This window comes from Oxyura jamaicensis, chromosome 2 (genome assembly GCF_011077185.1).
Source record: "Oxyura jamaicensis isolate SHBP4307 breed ruddy duck chromosome 2, BPBGC_Ojam_1.0, whole genome shotgun sequence".
NCBI classification, from domain to species: domain Eukaryota; kingdom Metazoa; phylum Chordata; class Aves; order Anseriformes; family Anatidae; genus Oxyura; species Oxyura jamaicensis.
This window is the reverse complement of record NC_048894.1, coordinates 103,905,896-103,921,992: the sequence shown is the minus strand read 5'-3', so window position 1 is coordinate 103,921,992 and position 16,097 is coordinate 103,905,896. Positions and strand designations below refer to the sequence as shown.

The 16,097-nt window shown below is 39.8% G+C and overlaps 1 protein-coding gene across 3 annotated transcripts in view; it reads left to right on the top strand.

Annotated features, from left to right (window-relative positions):
- The window catches only part of LAMA3 (laminin subunit alpha 3), a 112,814-nt gene that overhangs the window by 85,271 nt on the left and 11,446 nt on the right, over positions 1–16,097 (top strand). For all 3 annotated transcript variants that reach the window (XM_035318301.1, XM_035318302.1, XM_035318300.1), the window contains exons 45-62: positions 1,281–1,331; positions 2,635–2,786; positions 3,313–3,423; positions 3,526–3,637; positions 4,227–4,394; positions 5,531–5,727; positions 6,683–6,799; positions 7,354–7,508; positions 8,559–8,700; positions 9,299–9,398; positions 9,751–9,867; positions 9,951–10,130; positions 10,302–10,444; positions 11,486–11,662; positions 13,107–13,258; positions 13,357–13,519; positions 14,006–14,139; positions 15,430–15,580. In XM_035318301.1, the coding sequence (XP_035174192.1) occupies positions 1,281–1,331; positions 2,635–2,786; positions 3,313–3,423; positions 3,526–3,637; positions 4,227–4,394; positions 5,531–5,727; positions 6,683–6,799; positions 7,354–7,508; positions 8,559–8,700; positions 9,299–9,398; positions 9,751–9,867; positions 9,951–10,130; positions 10,302–10,444; positions 11,486–11,662; positions 13,107–13,258; positions 13,357–13,519; positions 14,006–14,139; positions 15,430–15,580 (2,522 nt within the window). The remainder of the gene's footprint in view (positions 1–1,280; positions 1,332–2,634; positions 2,787–3,312; positions 3,424–3,525; positions 3,638–4,226; positions 4,395–5,530; positions 5,728–6,682; positions 6,800–7,353; positions 7,509–8,558; positions 8,701–9,298; positions 9,399–9,750; positions 9,868–9,950; positions 10,131–10,301; positions 10,445–11,485; positions 11,663–13,106; positions 13,259–13,356; positions 13,520–14,005; positions 14,140–15,429; positions 15,581–16,097) is intronic.

The window sequence follows — 16,097 nt, the reverse complement described above, 5'->3', positions numbered from 1 at the left end:
TGGTGTTAGCTTGAATTATACAACAGCAGAACCACACATGTATTTGCATTCAGAATAATTTCCTTCGTTCTCTTACAAATATATTCTTTGTGACTTGTTTTTTTTTTTGGCATCAGTGCTCACTACCAATCTTCATTAACTTTCTGATGACTTAATGTGTAAGTGCCAAAGGAAATGGCACAGTTGGGCATTTTGTTCCGGGCTGTTTCATGCTGCTGTTAAATTTCAGGTCCAATTTTATCACTGCAGCCTCTCACAGTTGCAAGCTGTTGTTTACCCTGGGCAGCAGCAGCCTATGCTGAGTGCGTCCTTTTAATTCAGTGTAGATTATGTCCACAACCTTTCTCATTTTCAACAGGAGCTGGCAGCACTAGGAGTTTTGCAGTAGCCAATAGGACCAGATCTGTAAAAGGGATATGGACACCAAGACGGGGAGATTCCTGTCCTATATAAAGGCATTTTTAGGAGCCAGTTCCAATCCCGCCTCCTAGAAATTAGGATCCTGGGTTGAAATCCTACATACACCTGGAAAGTGTCAAGCTTCTTGTAATGGGGTTTGTAAAACAAACAAACAAACAAATTAAACAGTGCACTGGACTGGCAGTTGCCTGTGCTAGCTTGTTGGAAAGTCTGAGGGCAATGTTTGTTGTACACCACCTGTAACTATGGCCCAGGCACGGTGCCTTAGGTGATACACAGTGCCTCCTTCCATGCATACAATAAGGGTTTCTCTAAAGCCTGATTAATCCCTTAATCAAACAAGCTGGAACAGGGGTAACAGGAGGTCATAAATGTCTCTCAGTACCTAGTGGGAAGACATCCTTGTGTGAATTAGAATCTGTGGTTTGAATGTGGATGCTAAAGCAGATAGGTGTTTTAAACCTATGTCCTGGGTAAAATGGTTTAACTAGAAGGCAACATAGTCTTGGCTCCAGTCACAGTGTTGTTATTCTAGGCAAATTCTAGGAATACACTCATCACACTTTGACGTATGAGAGCCTCCTGCTGCTACACAAGTAGCATATATTTGGGGTTACAGTCAATTTCTTTTGAGGGATGAAAAAAGTGTTCATCTCATCAAGGTATAGGTGAGAGCTAGTTTTTTTTTTTAGCACACTCAAGCCTCCCAGATATTCTAGATTATTCACAGTGGACATGGTTTTATGAAAGGACTGCACCGTGTTTTAATGGCTGCCAGCCAAGAACAGTGAAGGTAAAAAGGCAGTAGTAGTATTTCCATAAGAAATCTTTGGTTACTGATGATTGTCTTCTGATTTCAGAATGTTTTAACAATGAACCAAAAGATGTGGATCCCAATGAAGATTGTGACTGTAAGTAACTGTGATGTTTTTACCCTGTTGGGCAGCTGAACTCCACCACAGTCGCTCTCTCACTCTCCCTCCCCAAAGGAAAAGGGGGTGAAATACAATGGAAACGTCTCAAGGGTTGAGATAAGAACAGGGAGATCACTCAACAATTAGCGTCATGGGCAAAACAGACTCAGCATAGGGAGATTAATGTAACTTATTGCTTACAACTAGCAGACTAGAACACTGAGAAACTAAAAGCAAACTAAAAACACCTTCCCCCCCCATCCCCATCCATCCTCTTTTACCACCTCCCTGCAAGAGGCGCAGGGGAACAGGGAAAGGGATCTGCGGTCAGTCCCTAAAGCTTCATCTCCACCGCTCCAATCACTCTACCCCTGCTCCAGTGTGGGGGTCCCTCCCATGGGATGCCATCCTTCCTGAACTGCTCCTGCGTGGGCTCCTCTCCATGGGCTGCAGCTCTGGCCCAGGGCCTGCTCCTGCGGGGGCTCTCCATGGGCCGCAGCCTCCTCCAGGCCACATCCACCTGCTCCACCGGGGGCTCCTCCACGGGCTGCAGCGTGGAGATCTGCTCCATGTGGGACCCCTGGGCTGCAGGGGGACAGCCTGCTCCACCACGGGCCTCTCCACAGGCTGCAGGGGAACTTGTGCTCTGGGCCCTGGAGCACCTCCTGCATTGACCTTGGGGTCTGCAGGGCTGGTTCTCATTCCTCTCTCCCAGCTGCTATTGCACAGCAGTTTTTTTTTATCCTTTTTTAAATCCCAGAGGCCCAACCAGCATCTCTCACTGGCTCGGCTCTGGCCAGCAGCAGGTCCCTTTTGGAGCTGGCTCTGATCTGACATGGGGCAGCTGCTGAGCTCTGCTCACAGAGGCTGCCCCTGCAGCCCTAGTCTGCTACCAAGCCCTTGCCACATAAACTGAATACAGTAACAAAACAGAACTAAACTTAGATTGCTGCCTGCAGGCTTTGGCTACATGCAAGTAGCTCATTTAAGAGTGACAGAGTTTAAAAAGAAATAGTGGTGTCCCGTAATGAATCTCTTAAAAGAAAAGAATCAAACAAACACTTGGCAAAAATGGTAGGAGGGCAACTAGCCAGATGCAGATGGAGCATTCTCCTCCTTTCTGGGTTTGGTCACTTTTTTAATACTGTGGGTTTTGTTGTTGTCTTTGTTCTTTATGGAAGCACCAGGTGACAAGGATCAAAGTTTCCATTGCATCTCATTTATTAATATGCTCAGTGAAATGTTCTCTTCACTAATATCAATAATATGTATTGTTTCCCTTTGCTCATTCTCCTTTTAGCTTGTGATAGCTGTGTAATTACATTGCTGAAGGATTTGAGCACAATAGGTGACGAACTTCAGCTGATTAAGTCTCAGCTGCAAAATGTCCGTGCAGATACCAACACATTGGAGCAAATGAGACGGTTGGAAATACGCATCAAAGACTTAAAGGTACTGTAAAGTAAACAGAAAAGTTGATCTCAGATTAAGCAGATAAGAGGAATTTATGCAATCTTTTTATCAGCTTGCAAGGAAACATGCATGAACTTTTAATTTCAAATACTGAATCCTGACAGCACTGAAATACTGAATCCACAGCACCTTTTGGAAGAAAGTTATTGGTTCCATGTAGTGCTCTGAAAGACAATCAGTATCTCTGTTTTTTGTCTGTTCCTTTTTTTTTTTTTTTTTTTTTTTTCCCTGAGGCTTGCTCACGATGAAAAGCTCATCTTTGAGGTTAAAAATTTCAAATTAACAGTACCAAAATTATTCTAAAGGAATTTTCTTCAGTTGGAATAGCAATTGCTGTGCCTACAGAAACAAAAGCCCAGCTTTTGGGCAGCAATTGGCCAGCCTTTATGTCAGTAATGCTGCCTTTATTTACCTTCGCCAAGATCTGGCACATTGAATCTTTACGCATTATCTCCTGTGTCTGGGTGATTTATTGGATATATTTTTTTGTTTGCTTTTTTTTCAGGTCTTATTGAACAATTACCGTTCTGTCGTCCGTAATCAGGGTTCAAAGGCAGATGAATTGGAGAAAGAAATCAGTAAGCTAAATCACGACATCAGTGCTCTCCAGGAAAAGGTGACTTATCAAATGAATTTAAAAGTACACATCTCTTGACTAAATATTATTTGTTTGCTGTATCTAGGTATTTTTAATCTAATTACTTTTTTCCCTTGCTAGGCTGAAGTGAACTATAAAGCAGCTGAGATGCTCTTTAATAATTTTGGCCAAACTCATCAGAAGGGAAAGGATTTGGTTTCAAGAATACAAATAGTTGTCAATAATATACAAGGTAAAAATAGTTTCTAGCTCCATAATACGTTTTGTTTTATAAATCTGTTCAGTTTATTTGCAATATTCTTAATTAAGCATGAGAGATTTTTATTTTTTTTTTAGAAAGCAGCTTCATAAAATCAGAAGTTAAGACATAACTATGGAATTAATTCTTCCTATTAGGAATCTCATACATAATGCTAACTTAGGAGCGTACCTTGTCTTTAAAGTGAATAGGTACAGAAAAAGCTTTACCAGAGGGAAATTTATAGCACTTAATTAACTATTTTGACTTCAGCCTGACTTCAAACTCAGTTGCTATCATAGGGATTTTTAAATTAGAAGCTTAAACTAATTGTTGTGAGTTTGGTCATTTGGGACAAATTTCTTTCGTGATGTCATCCTGCTAACTTTGGGCATGTGACATGGGATATCTTTTAGCTTAATAAAATCAGTGCTAAATGGATCTACTTCATTAAAGAATTTAGGAATAGGCATGCTTTTTCAGAAAAGAGACTAGACTTGTCATTTGAATCTTCTGCATACATTTAAGTGCATCCTCTGTTTGAATTTGACGATTCCTTTTTTTTTTTTTTTTTTTTTTTCAGTGCTTTTGGAACAAATAGCTGGTACAAATGCAGAAGGTAACAATTTGCCCTTGGGTGATGCTGCCAAAGAACTGGCTGAAGCTCAACAAATGATGACAGAGATGCGAAAGCGCAACTTTAGCCAACTGCAAGCAGATGCAGTGAAGGAGAGAAAGGAAGCTCAGCTGCGTAAGAGCTTGTTCTCTCAGCTCCTTAGTTTCTAGAAAGATTGGTCTTAAATCTGTAGCATTATTGATTGTTTGGGATGAAGAGTAGGATTTTGCAGTGTATCACTGGGATTTGTAGCAACTGTTAGTCAAAATCAAAGTGGCAGTTCTGGAGGGGATTTAAAGGTGTTTTTACTTTGTTACAAAGAAATTCAGTTGAGCTGGGGCAAAGCTGTCTTTAATAGCCAGGTGAATCTCAGTGAAATAAAGATGTAGTCAATCATGCTGCATACTTAGCCCTTCTATTCATTATAATAAATAGGCTACAATATGTGCAGCTATTTTAGAGAAATTACATTCATAATTTAATAACAGATTTTAAGAATCTGTTGGAGTAGCACAAGGTGTCAGACCATATGAGAATGGTACTAGTTTTCTGCTTTCTGTTCTTTTATGTACTAGTTGCACTTCATTTTATGTTTTCTTTGTGTTTGGCTGACACATTCATAAACCTTATATTAATGACCGCAAGGATAGCAAGGTCACAAGTTTAACTCCTTAACAAGGAGTATAGTTGAGAAGTGTGAAAGACCATATGAATGATACTAATTTCCCCTAACTTTGGACTTTGATACCTCCTTTTCAGTAACTCTGCAGTATCCTATCATGTAGGCAGTGAACTGGACATTCGTAAAAATGTGATACATTTCACCTTTTTTATGTTACTACCTCCTGTGAGATGAAATGTGCTTGTATCTCTCTGCTGATTACAGAGGAAGATTTGATGACTAGCTCAGAGGTAGATGTCTGCACTGTAGATGAAATTGGTGATGAAATCATGTTAGTTTCACATTGAAAAATAAAACAATTCAGTATTTGCAGAAGATCATCTTCATCCTTATTTAATTTAGAAATAGTCAAGTAGATCTTTATCTGTGCTCTGTGTCTGCTGCAATAAATCTGTGAGCAGATTTGATCCAGTGAGATGCTAAATAGCATCTTTGCTATAGTAAAAATGGATCCAGTGCTGCAAAGGATGGTCAGTAATTCATACAACCACAGATTTCTAATCCTAAATGTCAGGACCTTTTGAAGGAGGTTTGTTCCTGTTGCTGCCTTCTTTGAACAAAACTTTTCTTTCTTGTCCTGATAATGCAGTACTGGAGCGTATCAAGAATGAACTACAAAAGTACCACCAAGAAAATCACGGGCTTATTAAAATTGTGAGGGATTCATTGAATGAATTTGAATCCAAACTCACTGACCTTCGTGAAGCTCTGAATGAGGCGACAGCACAAACCAAACAAGCTGAAAACTTAAACAGTGAAAATGGAGTTCTATTGGAAGATATTAAGGTAATGTTGGGGTTTGGGAGAACAAAGTTAAATCTCAGGGGATAAGAAGTGCTTTTGCTTGCTGCTTTTGACCTTGCAAAGCCAAGTAGCACCGATAACTTAGTCTTTCTTAGACTTTTCTCCAAGTTCTCTTTCCATCTTTTGAAGTATGTGTGTAGGGTCAAGTATAAATGTAGTCTACTCCCACTTGTGACCTTTTTATGTGACAAGAACAGAGTGAAAAGGACATATCACTGATGAGAAGGCAGGAAGAATCTCCACGTGGCTGTTTTCTTTAGCTACCCCTAGTCTTTTTTTTACCTATTCTAGATCAAATTCCTGATTCTGATACTTTCCATAGTAACTTCCTTAAAGTAATTTGCTCTAACAACCATGTAAGATCTGAGAAATAACATGTGCAATACTGTTAAATTGTTTGGGATTATGTCTACAGAACTGCTTTTGAGGTCTAATGAAAAAGGTGACAAGAAACAGTTGTTGTCCCTGAACTCTGCTTTATTTTTCAAGCCTCCTTTCTAGTGAGATCTACAGAGGAAGAGACGTTGTAAAGATTTTATTTCTGACTTTGAGAGAACAGAAAAGATCAGAGTAGTCATCTGGGAGCTGTTTTTAAAGTTTCCAAGTTTGTGAGAAGAAACCCTTAGATGGTCTGTCCTGACAGGTCATCTAATTGACCCGTACTACTTTCATTTTGTCTGAGCACTAAGAACTGAACTACTGTAGCCTCCTACGCAGCTGTCTTGATGAGCTACGCTATACTACTGCAAACTGCTGAGTTTTCTTACTGTTCTAATCAGTAGGATAGCATTTAGATCCTAAACTCTACAGGCACCTGATTAACACAGCAATGGTACCTTTGGTAATTCCTACTGCACTTTAGATTAGATAAATATGATTCTTCCTGCTTCTTATTTTTAACCCAATCACACGTTACTCATCTTTTATTTTTCCATAGAAACGGATCGAGGAGACAAATGAACAACAGAACAGCGTCTTGGATATTTTGAGCTCTGCCCGATCTTCCTTGACTCAAGCTAACAGTATGCTGGTATTATTGCAGAAAAGCAAAGAGGTATAGTTAACCTGTTTAGGTTACGATTTAAAAAAATACTTTGCTGTCACTGTAGTGGTAGCATAGCTCACTGGCTAGGATGTGAGGCTTAGTTGAGCTTCACAAAAAAGGAAGGATCTCAGCCCATCGTGGGTCCAAGAGGAGCCTGCCTGGACAAGTTTCTGGAAGAGCACCTTGTTGAGGGTTGCTATATATCTGAGGAACTCTCAGCTGCAGGTATCTGAAGCGTGGGACAGTATTTGTGAGAAATACTGTAAGTGACTGTGCTACTCTTGTATTTCTTTCTAGGCAATTGCCTTTTGCCACTGTCAGAAAGAATAGTTGGCTAGAGACACCTTTGTTCAGACTTAGGATGGCAGTTTTTGTGCTTCTGTATCCATTATGTAAAAACGGAGTGTAATGGCTAGCAATTGTTTCCAACAAACTCCAGAGTTGGAAAGGGTTATTTTTCCCCTTGGTTTCCTCAGGTGTGAGGTATATGTAGCACCGATGATTACAAGGACAAAATCAAACGTGTATGAATACAGATAAAATTTTTCTTTATGAACCCATAGGAATATGAAACCCTGGCTGCTCAGCTTGATGGAGCAAGGAAGGATATGAATGAAAAGCTGACAAATCACTCCTTATCAGCAAGCAAAGAACCTTTGGTGGTGAGAGCTGAGGAACATGCCAAATCCTTGCAAAACTTGGCAAAACAACTGGAAGAGTACGTTACTGTTTCTGTAAATGAGCACTTATTGTACATAATGTCCACAGGTGCAAAGATCTGCCTGTCCTCTCACTTCTATGACCATTTGCAAAGTTAGAAAAAAAATCACTTAGTCTTTTTCTGCTTCTTCATGATGTACAGATGTTGTCTTCTCTTTTTCTTCCTCCAAACCAGGTCTTCCTGTATTTTTCCTGTGTTTTTTTTTTTTGTTTCTTTTGTTTGTTTGTTTGTTGTTTTTTCCTCCAGCACTGTGATCACCCATAATACAACTCTGTGTTACTGTACTAACATTTTGTTAACTTTTTATTATCAAGAGAGAGAGTCCTCATGTAGAGAGCAGGTAGATGTTCAGAATGTATTTTTGTAGTGTTGTTTCCAGTATTCATACTCAGTGATACCTTTTGATGTCAAAGTTAAATTCCAAAAAACTTAATGCAGCTGGAAATTTCTTGGTAAAAAACATTTTCATTAATTTTCTATTAATTTCCAGTATGTTGTTTTCAGTTTAGAAGACAGTGTTGTCACAAATAGAAGGCAGCTCATATTGGGCAGTTGCATAGCTCACAGGGAATGGGTATAAGAGATTTTGTCTATTTCTGATTCCAGAGCTACTGCACCAGTTCTTGGGCAAAAGCAGAAGTGGTCTTGTATTTGCTCCATCATGTATGCCATCTACCACTTCTGCAGAACACTGGAGCAGGCAGAGGTTATCTGGAAGCTGCAGTTCTCAGAGTTTCTCTGAACTGAACTATCTTTGAGGGGCTGTGATGGAGGTGGATGACTGGCCTTGTGCCTTGGGAAATTCTTGCTATCTGAATCAGTTAAAGACTGCTTGGAGGTCCACAGCTGTATTTTTCTTGGTACCTGAACTCATCCCTACTGCTGGAGAATATTTTGTATTGATCATCCTCTGTTTTGAAATCAAAGTAAAAAAAAAAAATCTCTATAGGCATTAATTAGAAAATACCAAGTTCAGGTCTATTCAGAATGCTTCTAACTGTCCACAGTCTTTGCAGAATTCTGCATTTTTCACCCTGTTTCCTACAGAATTAAGAACAATGCCAGGAAGGATGAGTTGGTAGGCTGTGCTGTGGAAGCTTCTACTGCCTATGACAATATTATTAATGCCATCAAAGCAGCAGAAGAAGCAGCCAATAAAGCCGGGACTGCAGCTGACTCAGCTTTATCAGTAAGTACCCGTAAGCAGCCAAATAACGGTACAGCTGGGTACATACATTTTTACTATCAGAGAGGCACCAAAATCAAAGAGCTCTGTGTCTTGGCATGCGGTATTTGTCTGTGGCCTTTGTATGAGGAAGCTGCTATTCTGCTTGTACATGTGTTAGTCTTCCTTCAGCACTCAACAGGCTGGTTACTGCCTGTCTGATGAGGCTGTCCGTCTGAATACTTCTTGTTCATTTCAGTGCAAAATAAAGTGCATTTGCATGAGGCAGACCCAGTAATCACCGGGGGTGATTTCAGCTATTCTCTTTTACTGTCCACTAGTAATGCCCATGAGCTCTTCAGCAGAGGAGTTGCATCTAGCAGCTATGTGCTAGTAATTTCTGCCTAATGTCCCAAAATGTATCAAAGGTTTGCTAAAGGCCAAGACTGCATTATACTCCAATTTTAATAATTGTGTTTAAGTGTTGCTCTTTGCATGAAACCTTGCCCTAGCTGCTTTTTAAACTGGATTGTGCTATCCCTTTTACTCTTTAAATGTTAGTATTAAAACAATCTTAAAATAATACTAAAGGAATCTTACAATGCCATGCTTCTATTACCAGACTGTGAAGAGAGAAGACCTATCAGGAAAAGCTGCAAAGTTAAAAGCTGAGAGCAGTTCACTGTTGAATCAAGCACAGGAGACTGAAGGGAAATTAAAAGGTACCAAAAAAGAAAGCGATTGTCGAAGCTTTCATTGAACCACAAATCTTCACAGCTCAGCAAAGCTTTTTAGCCCGTATTTAGTAAGGAGAGGTTAGTTCCATTACCATGGGACATCTTGTGATGGTTATTTTCAATAGGAAAAAGGTGAGAGAGTGGATTTCTTGCCTCTGGTGTGTAATACACCTTTGCAGCACGCCTGTCCAACAAATCTTTATCCTTGCACTTGTTTTACAGTGCATTCAAACCTCATTGGTAACATGAGCTGTGTAACAGTGCTGCCACCTCACCCATCCAACAGATCGGTGGTATTTCTGTATAAAATTCATAGAGGATATTCACTGTTTTGCAGCTATTGGTCCAACCCTTGAAGACATGACACAAAGACTTGGTGTTGCTGATGGAAAGAAGAATAAGCTACAAATTGATCTCATTGCTCTTCAGAATGATCTCAATGGGGTAAACAGAGGTCAGTTACTTGCTCATCACTTCTGTTTTGCTTCTTTCACCTGTTACTATAAGAACGTGCACATGTGTTTGTGTGTGTTTCAGATGACATCGGCAACATCATCACTAGTGCAAAGGACATGGTAAAAAGTGCCAAGGATGTCACAACTAATGTATTGAGTGAACTGCTCCCAATTAAAACAGATGTGGAAAAAATCAAAACTACCTACGGAAGCACACAGAGTGCTGGCTTCAGTAAAGCACTGACAGAGGCAAACAATTCAGGTAACTGTTCTGTTTTCTATTGCAGGTGCTTGCTCTTCGATACCTGCCAAGTCACTGCTCGTATCACCCTACTGCTTTTTCGATAATGGTGTAGTCATATCCCATATTTCTGCATGTTTTTATCCTCCATTCTACCCTCTATAATGTGTGTTTGTTTTTTTTTCATTACAGTTAAAAAATTGACAAACCAGCTTCCCGATCTGTTCAGCAAGATTGAGAGTATCAATCAACAGCTAATGCCAATAAGCAACATCTCTGAGAATGTCAACCGCATAAGAGAACTGATTCAGCAGGCAAGAGATGCTGCAAATAAGGTCTGTCCTGAACAATCATACTTGACCATAGTGACTTGGACACACAGCAGTGTTTCTGTTCCTCTTTCTCTTTATAAATAATTGTGTTAAAATATGAAAGACCAGATATAAATTTAATTCAACAGCACCACCCAGCACTTAATGTAACTGTGATTATGGGAAGCATAATTCATACATAAGAATGGGTGGATACAGTAGCATCCAGCTCCATCCTTCTCCCATAGTGCTTTTTTCCAGGTCACCTTTCAAATCTTATTTGTTCAATAGCTTTTATACTTCCAAGTAACATTGCGGTGACTTTGGCGGCAGAGGCAGAGTCAGTTCTGCAGCTTAGAGGTGGGGATCTCCACTCGGTGGAACACTGGCACTTCCAAAAAAAGAAAAAACAAGTTGTGCAGCCCTGTGCTTTTGTGTCTCCATCAGCTACTAACATCTTACTACAATGTTCTTTCTCCATTTAAGCAACTGCTGTAGTTGTAACAGTAGTATCAAGGGGATAATATGGTCTCAGGTGGCAGTAGGTGCATCCCTGAGGTAATCCCAACTAGCATACAGTCCTTACAATGAATAAGAAGAATTTGTGACCACGGTGTAAATAGCAGGAATAGCATATGCCTTTATTATTATTAGAGGTGCATTGTAATTTCCAGCCATCAAGTCCAGCTAACTGAAGCATTCAGGTATATATGTAGACATCTGAATAATTCATAGGCCTGCTCTTTACAGCTGCAGAGCACATCCTTCCCATTACATGTAGTGAAGGTAACAATTGCTTGAAGGAGGCGAAGTAAAGGTTGATTAATTAATGTCTGGAATAAAAAAGTGCTGTGTTAAGTCATAAGCGTTGACAATACAGAACACAGTATTGTGCATTCTGTTTCCTAGTTATATTGTTTGGTAGGATCAGAGTCCACATCTGTAGTAACTGATGGCTGCAACATGACCAGGTTGTGTGTTTAATTTCTAAGAAATCTACTACACAATGAAACAAGTCGTAGCAACAGACACTTTTTAAGTGGTGAATTTTGTTTTTCTTAACAGGTTGCTATTCCTATGAGGTTCAATGGCAGCTCCGGTGTAGAGGTTCGACCTCCAAGCAACCTTGAAGATTTGAAAGCCTATACTTCACTTTCTTTCTTCCTCCAAAGACCTCAGAAAAGATCAGACATCCCTCAGAGGGCATCAAATAAGTTTGTCCTGTATCTGGGTAATAAAGATGTAGGTATATTTTGAGATTTAATCTGATTTTTAGAACTGGTGACATGCTTTGAGAAACAGATGGGAGAGGATTCATTTTGACTGAAGTTTATAGCTACTGATAGCCCCCTTCTTTTTTTTAATTGCCATTATGTGATGGAATAAGTGTTTTGTGAAGTATAGACTGACTGCTTTGCCCTTTGATATTTTGCTGTTTTGCTCCTTTAGAATTTATTTCTGAGTCATGGATATCATCACACAGTCCTGTCAGAACTGTCAATTTCTGCAGCAGACAGCACAAACTCAGCCATACTCCTGCTTCAGATTTTTGACTTGTATCATAACATTAGTAACTGTGAATTTCTCTATTAGTTTAAAAAGTGATTGATTCAGCCTCTTTGCCATTTTCTTTCTTTTCTGAATATGCAGTGTAATACAGAGCTGCTTGTGCGTTCATGCTTGCTCAAGCACCATAATTTAAAAAATTTCCTGCATGAGATTCCTAACTACCTATTTTTGAGTCCTGTTATCTGACAGCAGCTGTATCTGTAGCAGGTTCCCTGCGTACATAGAAAGCTGTTTAAAAGTAGTTACACTAAACTGGCTTTCATCCTTTTACCCCCGGTCAGGATTCCTGTTGACAGTTTCCAGTCACCTCAGTACAAACTGAGTATTGACCGAGTGTTGTTCCTAACATTTTTTCTACTTCTCAAATGTTGTGTTGAAATTTTTGGTAGATGTGTCATGATTTCATGGCTTTAGCTGGAAGATGTTACAACGCTGGAAACTATTTTAAATATTAATGTTATAAACATAAAAAGTCATGTGTGACTCTTCAGTTAATTTATAACTATAGTCACCAAATCAGTGCAACATATATGACTACAATGTAGAATAGAATAGAATAGAATAGAATAGAATAGAATAGAATAGAATAGAATAGAATAGAATAGAATAGACCTACAAAGGTCACCAAGTCTAACTGCCTGACCACTTGAGGGCTAAACAAAAGTCAAAGCATATTATTAAGGGCATTATCCAAATGCCTCTTGAACACCGACAGGCACAGAGCATCAATCACCTTTCTAGGAAGCCAGTTCCAGTGTTTGAGCATCCTCACAGTAAAGAAATTTTTCCTGAAGTCTGGTGTGAACCTTCCCTAGCACAGCTTTGTGGACTCCCACATGTACTATCATTGGTTACCCGTAAGAAGAGATAAGCATGTCTTTGTCCATTTCCCCTCCTTGGGAAGTTGTAGAGAGCAATGAGGTCACCTGCTAGTCTCTTTTTCTCCAAACTATTTATTATTCCCAGAAACAGAACCGATAAACTTAATAACAATTCTCATCACTAGGTAGGTGAATGGCTTTTGACTCATTTATGGTATTATGATGTCCCTGAGGAAGTGCTGCTGTATTGTACCTTCATTAACATTAATCATTTATTTATGCTTTGTTGTTCTTAGGCTTCCAAGGACTATATTGGTATGGCTGTAAAAAATGGTCACCTTACTTGTGTCTATAACCTGGGAGACTATGAAGCCGAAATAGCTGTGCAGCCATTGGTGATTGAAAGCAACACTGAGGAAGCCATCATGGATCAAGTGAAGCTTGAAAGGTATAAGACCCACAGCACACAACAATCTTTTCCCAGATCTGCTAAGATTATCTTTTATTAGTGTGATATGATATTTTGTCTGTCTGTTTTGGTTTTAGGATCTACCAGTACGTAAAGCTGAATTACATCAAAGCAGCAACATCAACTTCTCCGGAGTTTGAAAGTCCTTTGACTATGAGCAGTGAAGGCATAGACACTCTCCTAGATCTTGATCCCAGCAGTGTCGTCTTTTACGTTGGAGGATACCCACCAGATTTTAGGGTACAAAGAGTCACTCATTCTTTTAAAGAGATTTCCATATTAATCATTCTGTTGTCCTTACAAATAAAAGTTGGAAGTAGTAGTCTTTCAAAGGCTGTATAAAAGTTTATCCATGCCAGCAGGAATAAACTGAATGCAAGGAAATGCTTCTTCCCACAGAAGCTGCCTGGCTTGCAGTATGCTAGAACTCAAAGCAGAGAATATTATGGTTTTTTTTCATCTGCCAAGGATGCCATGAGATCTGTCCAGCCCTGCTAAGTACTATTCCCAAGCCACCTATATGATTCTGCTTTAAATTGTGCATTACTCCTGGGGTGTTATTAGGTGGCTTAGATATTATATCCAAAGATGTAACAATTCTTTGGTATTAGAATATCATATTCTGTGTTTTAGTAATATTTGGAATAGAACCTAGCCGTTACACGTCAATGTAAAAATTTGTCAGCTGGTGTTGACAGGATGTTTTTTAATGACACTATTTTGCAGCCTCCACGTAGTCTGGACTATCCTCATTATGAAGGCTGCATTGAATTAGACAACCTAAATGAAAATATTATCAGCCTTTACAATTTCAAGAGGACGTTTAATCTCAATACCACTGAAGTGCAACCCTGCAGAAGGTATGATATAGACTCAGAGTGATTCACGGTTCTGTGATTTTTATCATTATATTTTTTTGTCTCTTCACAACAAGAAGAATAAGCACTGTAGCTAAACCAGTGATTTATTTTTTTTTCTAAATCTTGGTCATTAATACACATTCTAGAGAAAATTGTCAGTGTTGGCATAATTGACATCTGTAGCAATCTCAGTTCACTGGCCAACAATTTAAATGTTACAAGGTCTTGCAGGGTCTTGCACCTGGGTTGGGGCAATTCCAAGCACAAATACAGGCTGGGTGGAGAATGGATTGAGAGCAGCTCTAGGGAGAAGGACTTGGGGGTGTTGGTTGACATGAAGCTCACCATGAGCCAGCAGTGTGTGCTTTAGCCCAGAAAGCCAACCGTATCCTGGGCTGTATCAAAAGCAACGTGGCCAGCAGGTAGAAGAAGGTGGTTCTCCCCCTCTACTCTGCTCTTGCGAGACCCCCCCCTGGAGTGCTGCATTCAGCTGTGGGGCGCCCAGTCCAAGAAAGACATAAACCAATTAGAACAAGTCCAGAGAAGGGCCACGAGGAAGATCAAAGGGCTGGAGCACCTCTCCTATGAAGACAGGCTGAGGGACTTGGAGTGGTTCAGTCCAGAGAAGAGAAAGCCCAAGGTAGACCTGAGAGTGGTCTTCCAGTACTCAAAGAGAGCCTACAGGAAAGCTGGGGAGGGACTCTTTGTCAGGGAGGGGAGTGATAGACAAGGAGGAATGGCTTTAAATTAAAGGAGGGTAGATTTAGATTAGGCATTAGGAAGTACCTTTACTCTGAGGGTGGTGAGGCACTGGCACAGGTTGCCAGAGAAGCTGTGAATACCCCATCCCTGGAGGTGTTCAAGGCCGGGCTGGATGGGGCTTTGGGCAACCTGGTCTGGTGGGAGGCGTCCCTGCCCATGGCAGGGGGGGTGGAATTAGATGACCTTTAAGGTGCTTTCCTATCCAAATCATTCTCTGATTAATACCCAGACACAATTATTGGGCTAATGAATATAGCTCCTCTATAGGAGAAATATTACATTAAGTGCAGAAAATCAACCACTAACTATTTAAAATCAGACTTTTCCTCTCTGGAGACCATATACAAAACCAATAGAAGCCAGTGAAAGGTTTATTTTTGACTTGGGTTAGATCAGAATTTGACACTGTCAGTTGCTCTGTACTAAACACCGTAACTTAAGCTTTCTTAAAATGTGAATGATAGTAAGTCCATGTGGTAGTAGCTTTTATTCTCATATATTCACACCTGTGACATTGAATTATTACAGATACAAAGAAGAGTCTGACCAAAACTACTTTGAAGGCACTGGTTATGCCAGTGTCACCTCTAAAGAAACAAATGCAAATGTGCCAATACGTTATGAGCAGACGATTCAGACTACTTCAGATGAAGGCATAATATTTTTTGCAGCAAATGAGGTAATTCTTGGAATGTTTCTGCCTGTTTAAGGGTCCCAGAAAATTTTTAAGAACTGTAGTCACACGGAAACATATTAGATTTAGTAATAACTGCAGTGAAATTTCTTAATACTGTTGTTTTTGTCCATATGGCAGATGAGTAGATTCACCTGTGTGTTTAATGGCTGCTGAATACTCACTCTGTCAAGGCTGACTGAAATTTATTCTAAGTAGTTCCTCCATTAGTCAATGCAGAGGATCTGGGGTTGCGGGGTGCAGGGAGAGCATAATTTGAATCAAACCAGTTTTGAAGTACTGAAATCCTCCAAAAGTGGAAGTGCATTTTTCTCAAATCTAGAGTAAGGCAGAATTTAGAAAGTGACATGGAGACTTACACCATGGTGACTTAAACCTGTAAAAGCTGCTCAAAACAGCAGTGATACTGCTTATCTATTAATATTATAAGAATATTTGCAATCACTGTGACATTGTCTTGTAATTTCTCAGTGCTTTAAAAAATCAGTAAACATCTTGAAAT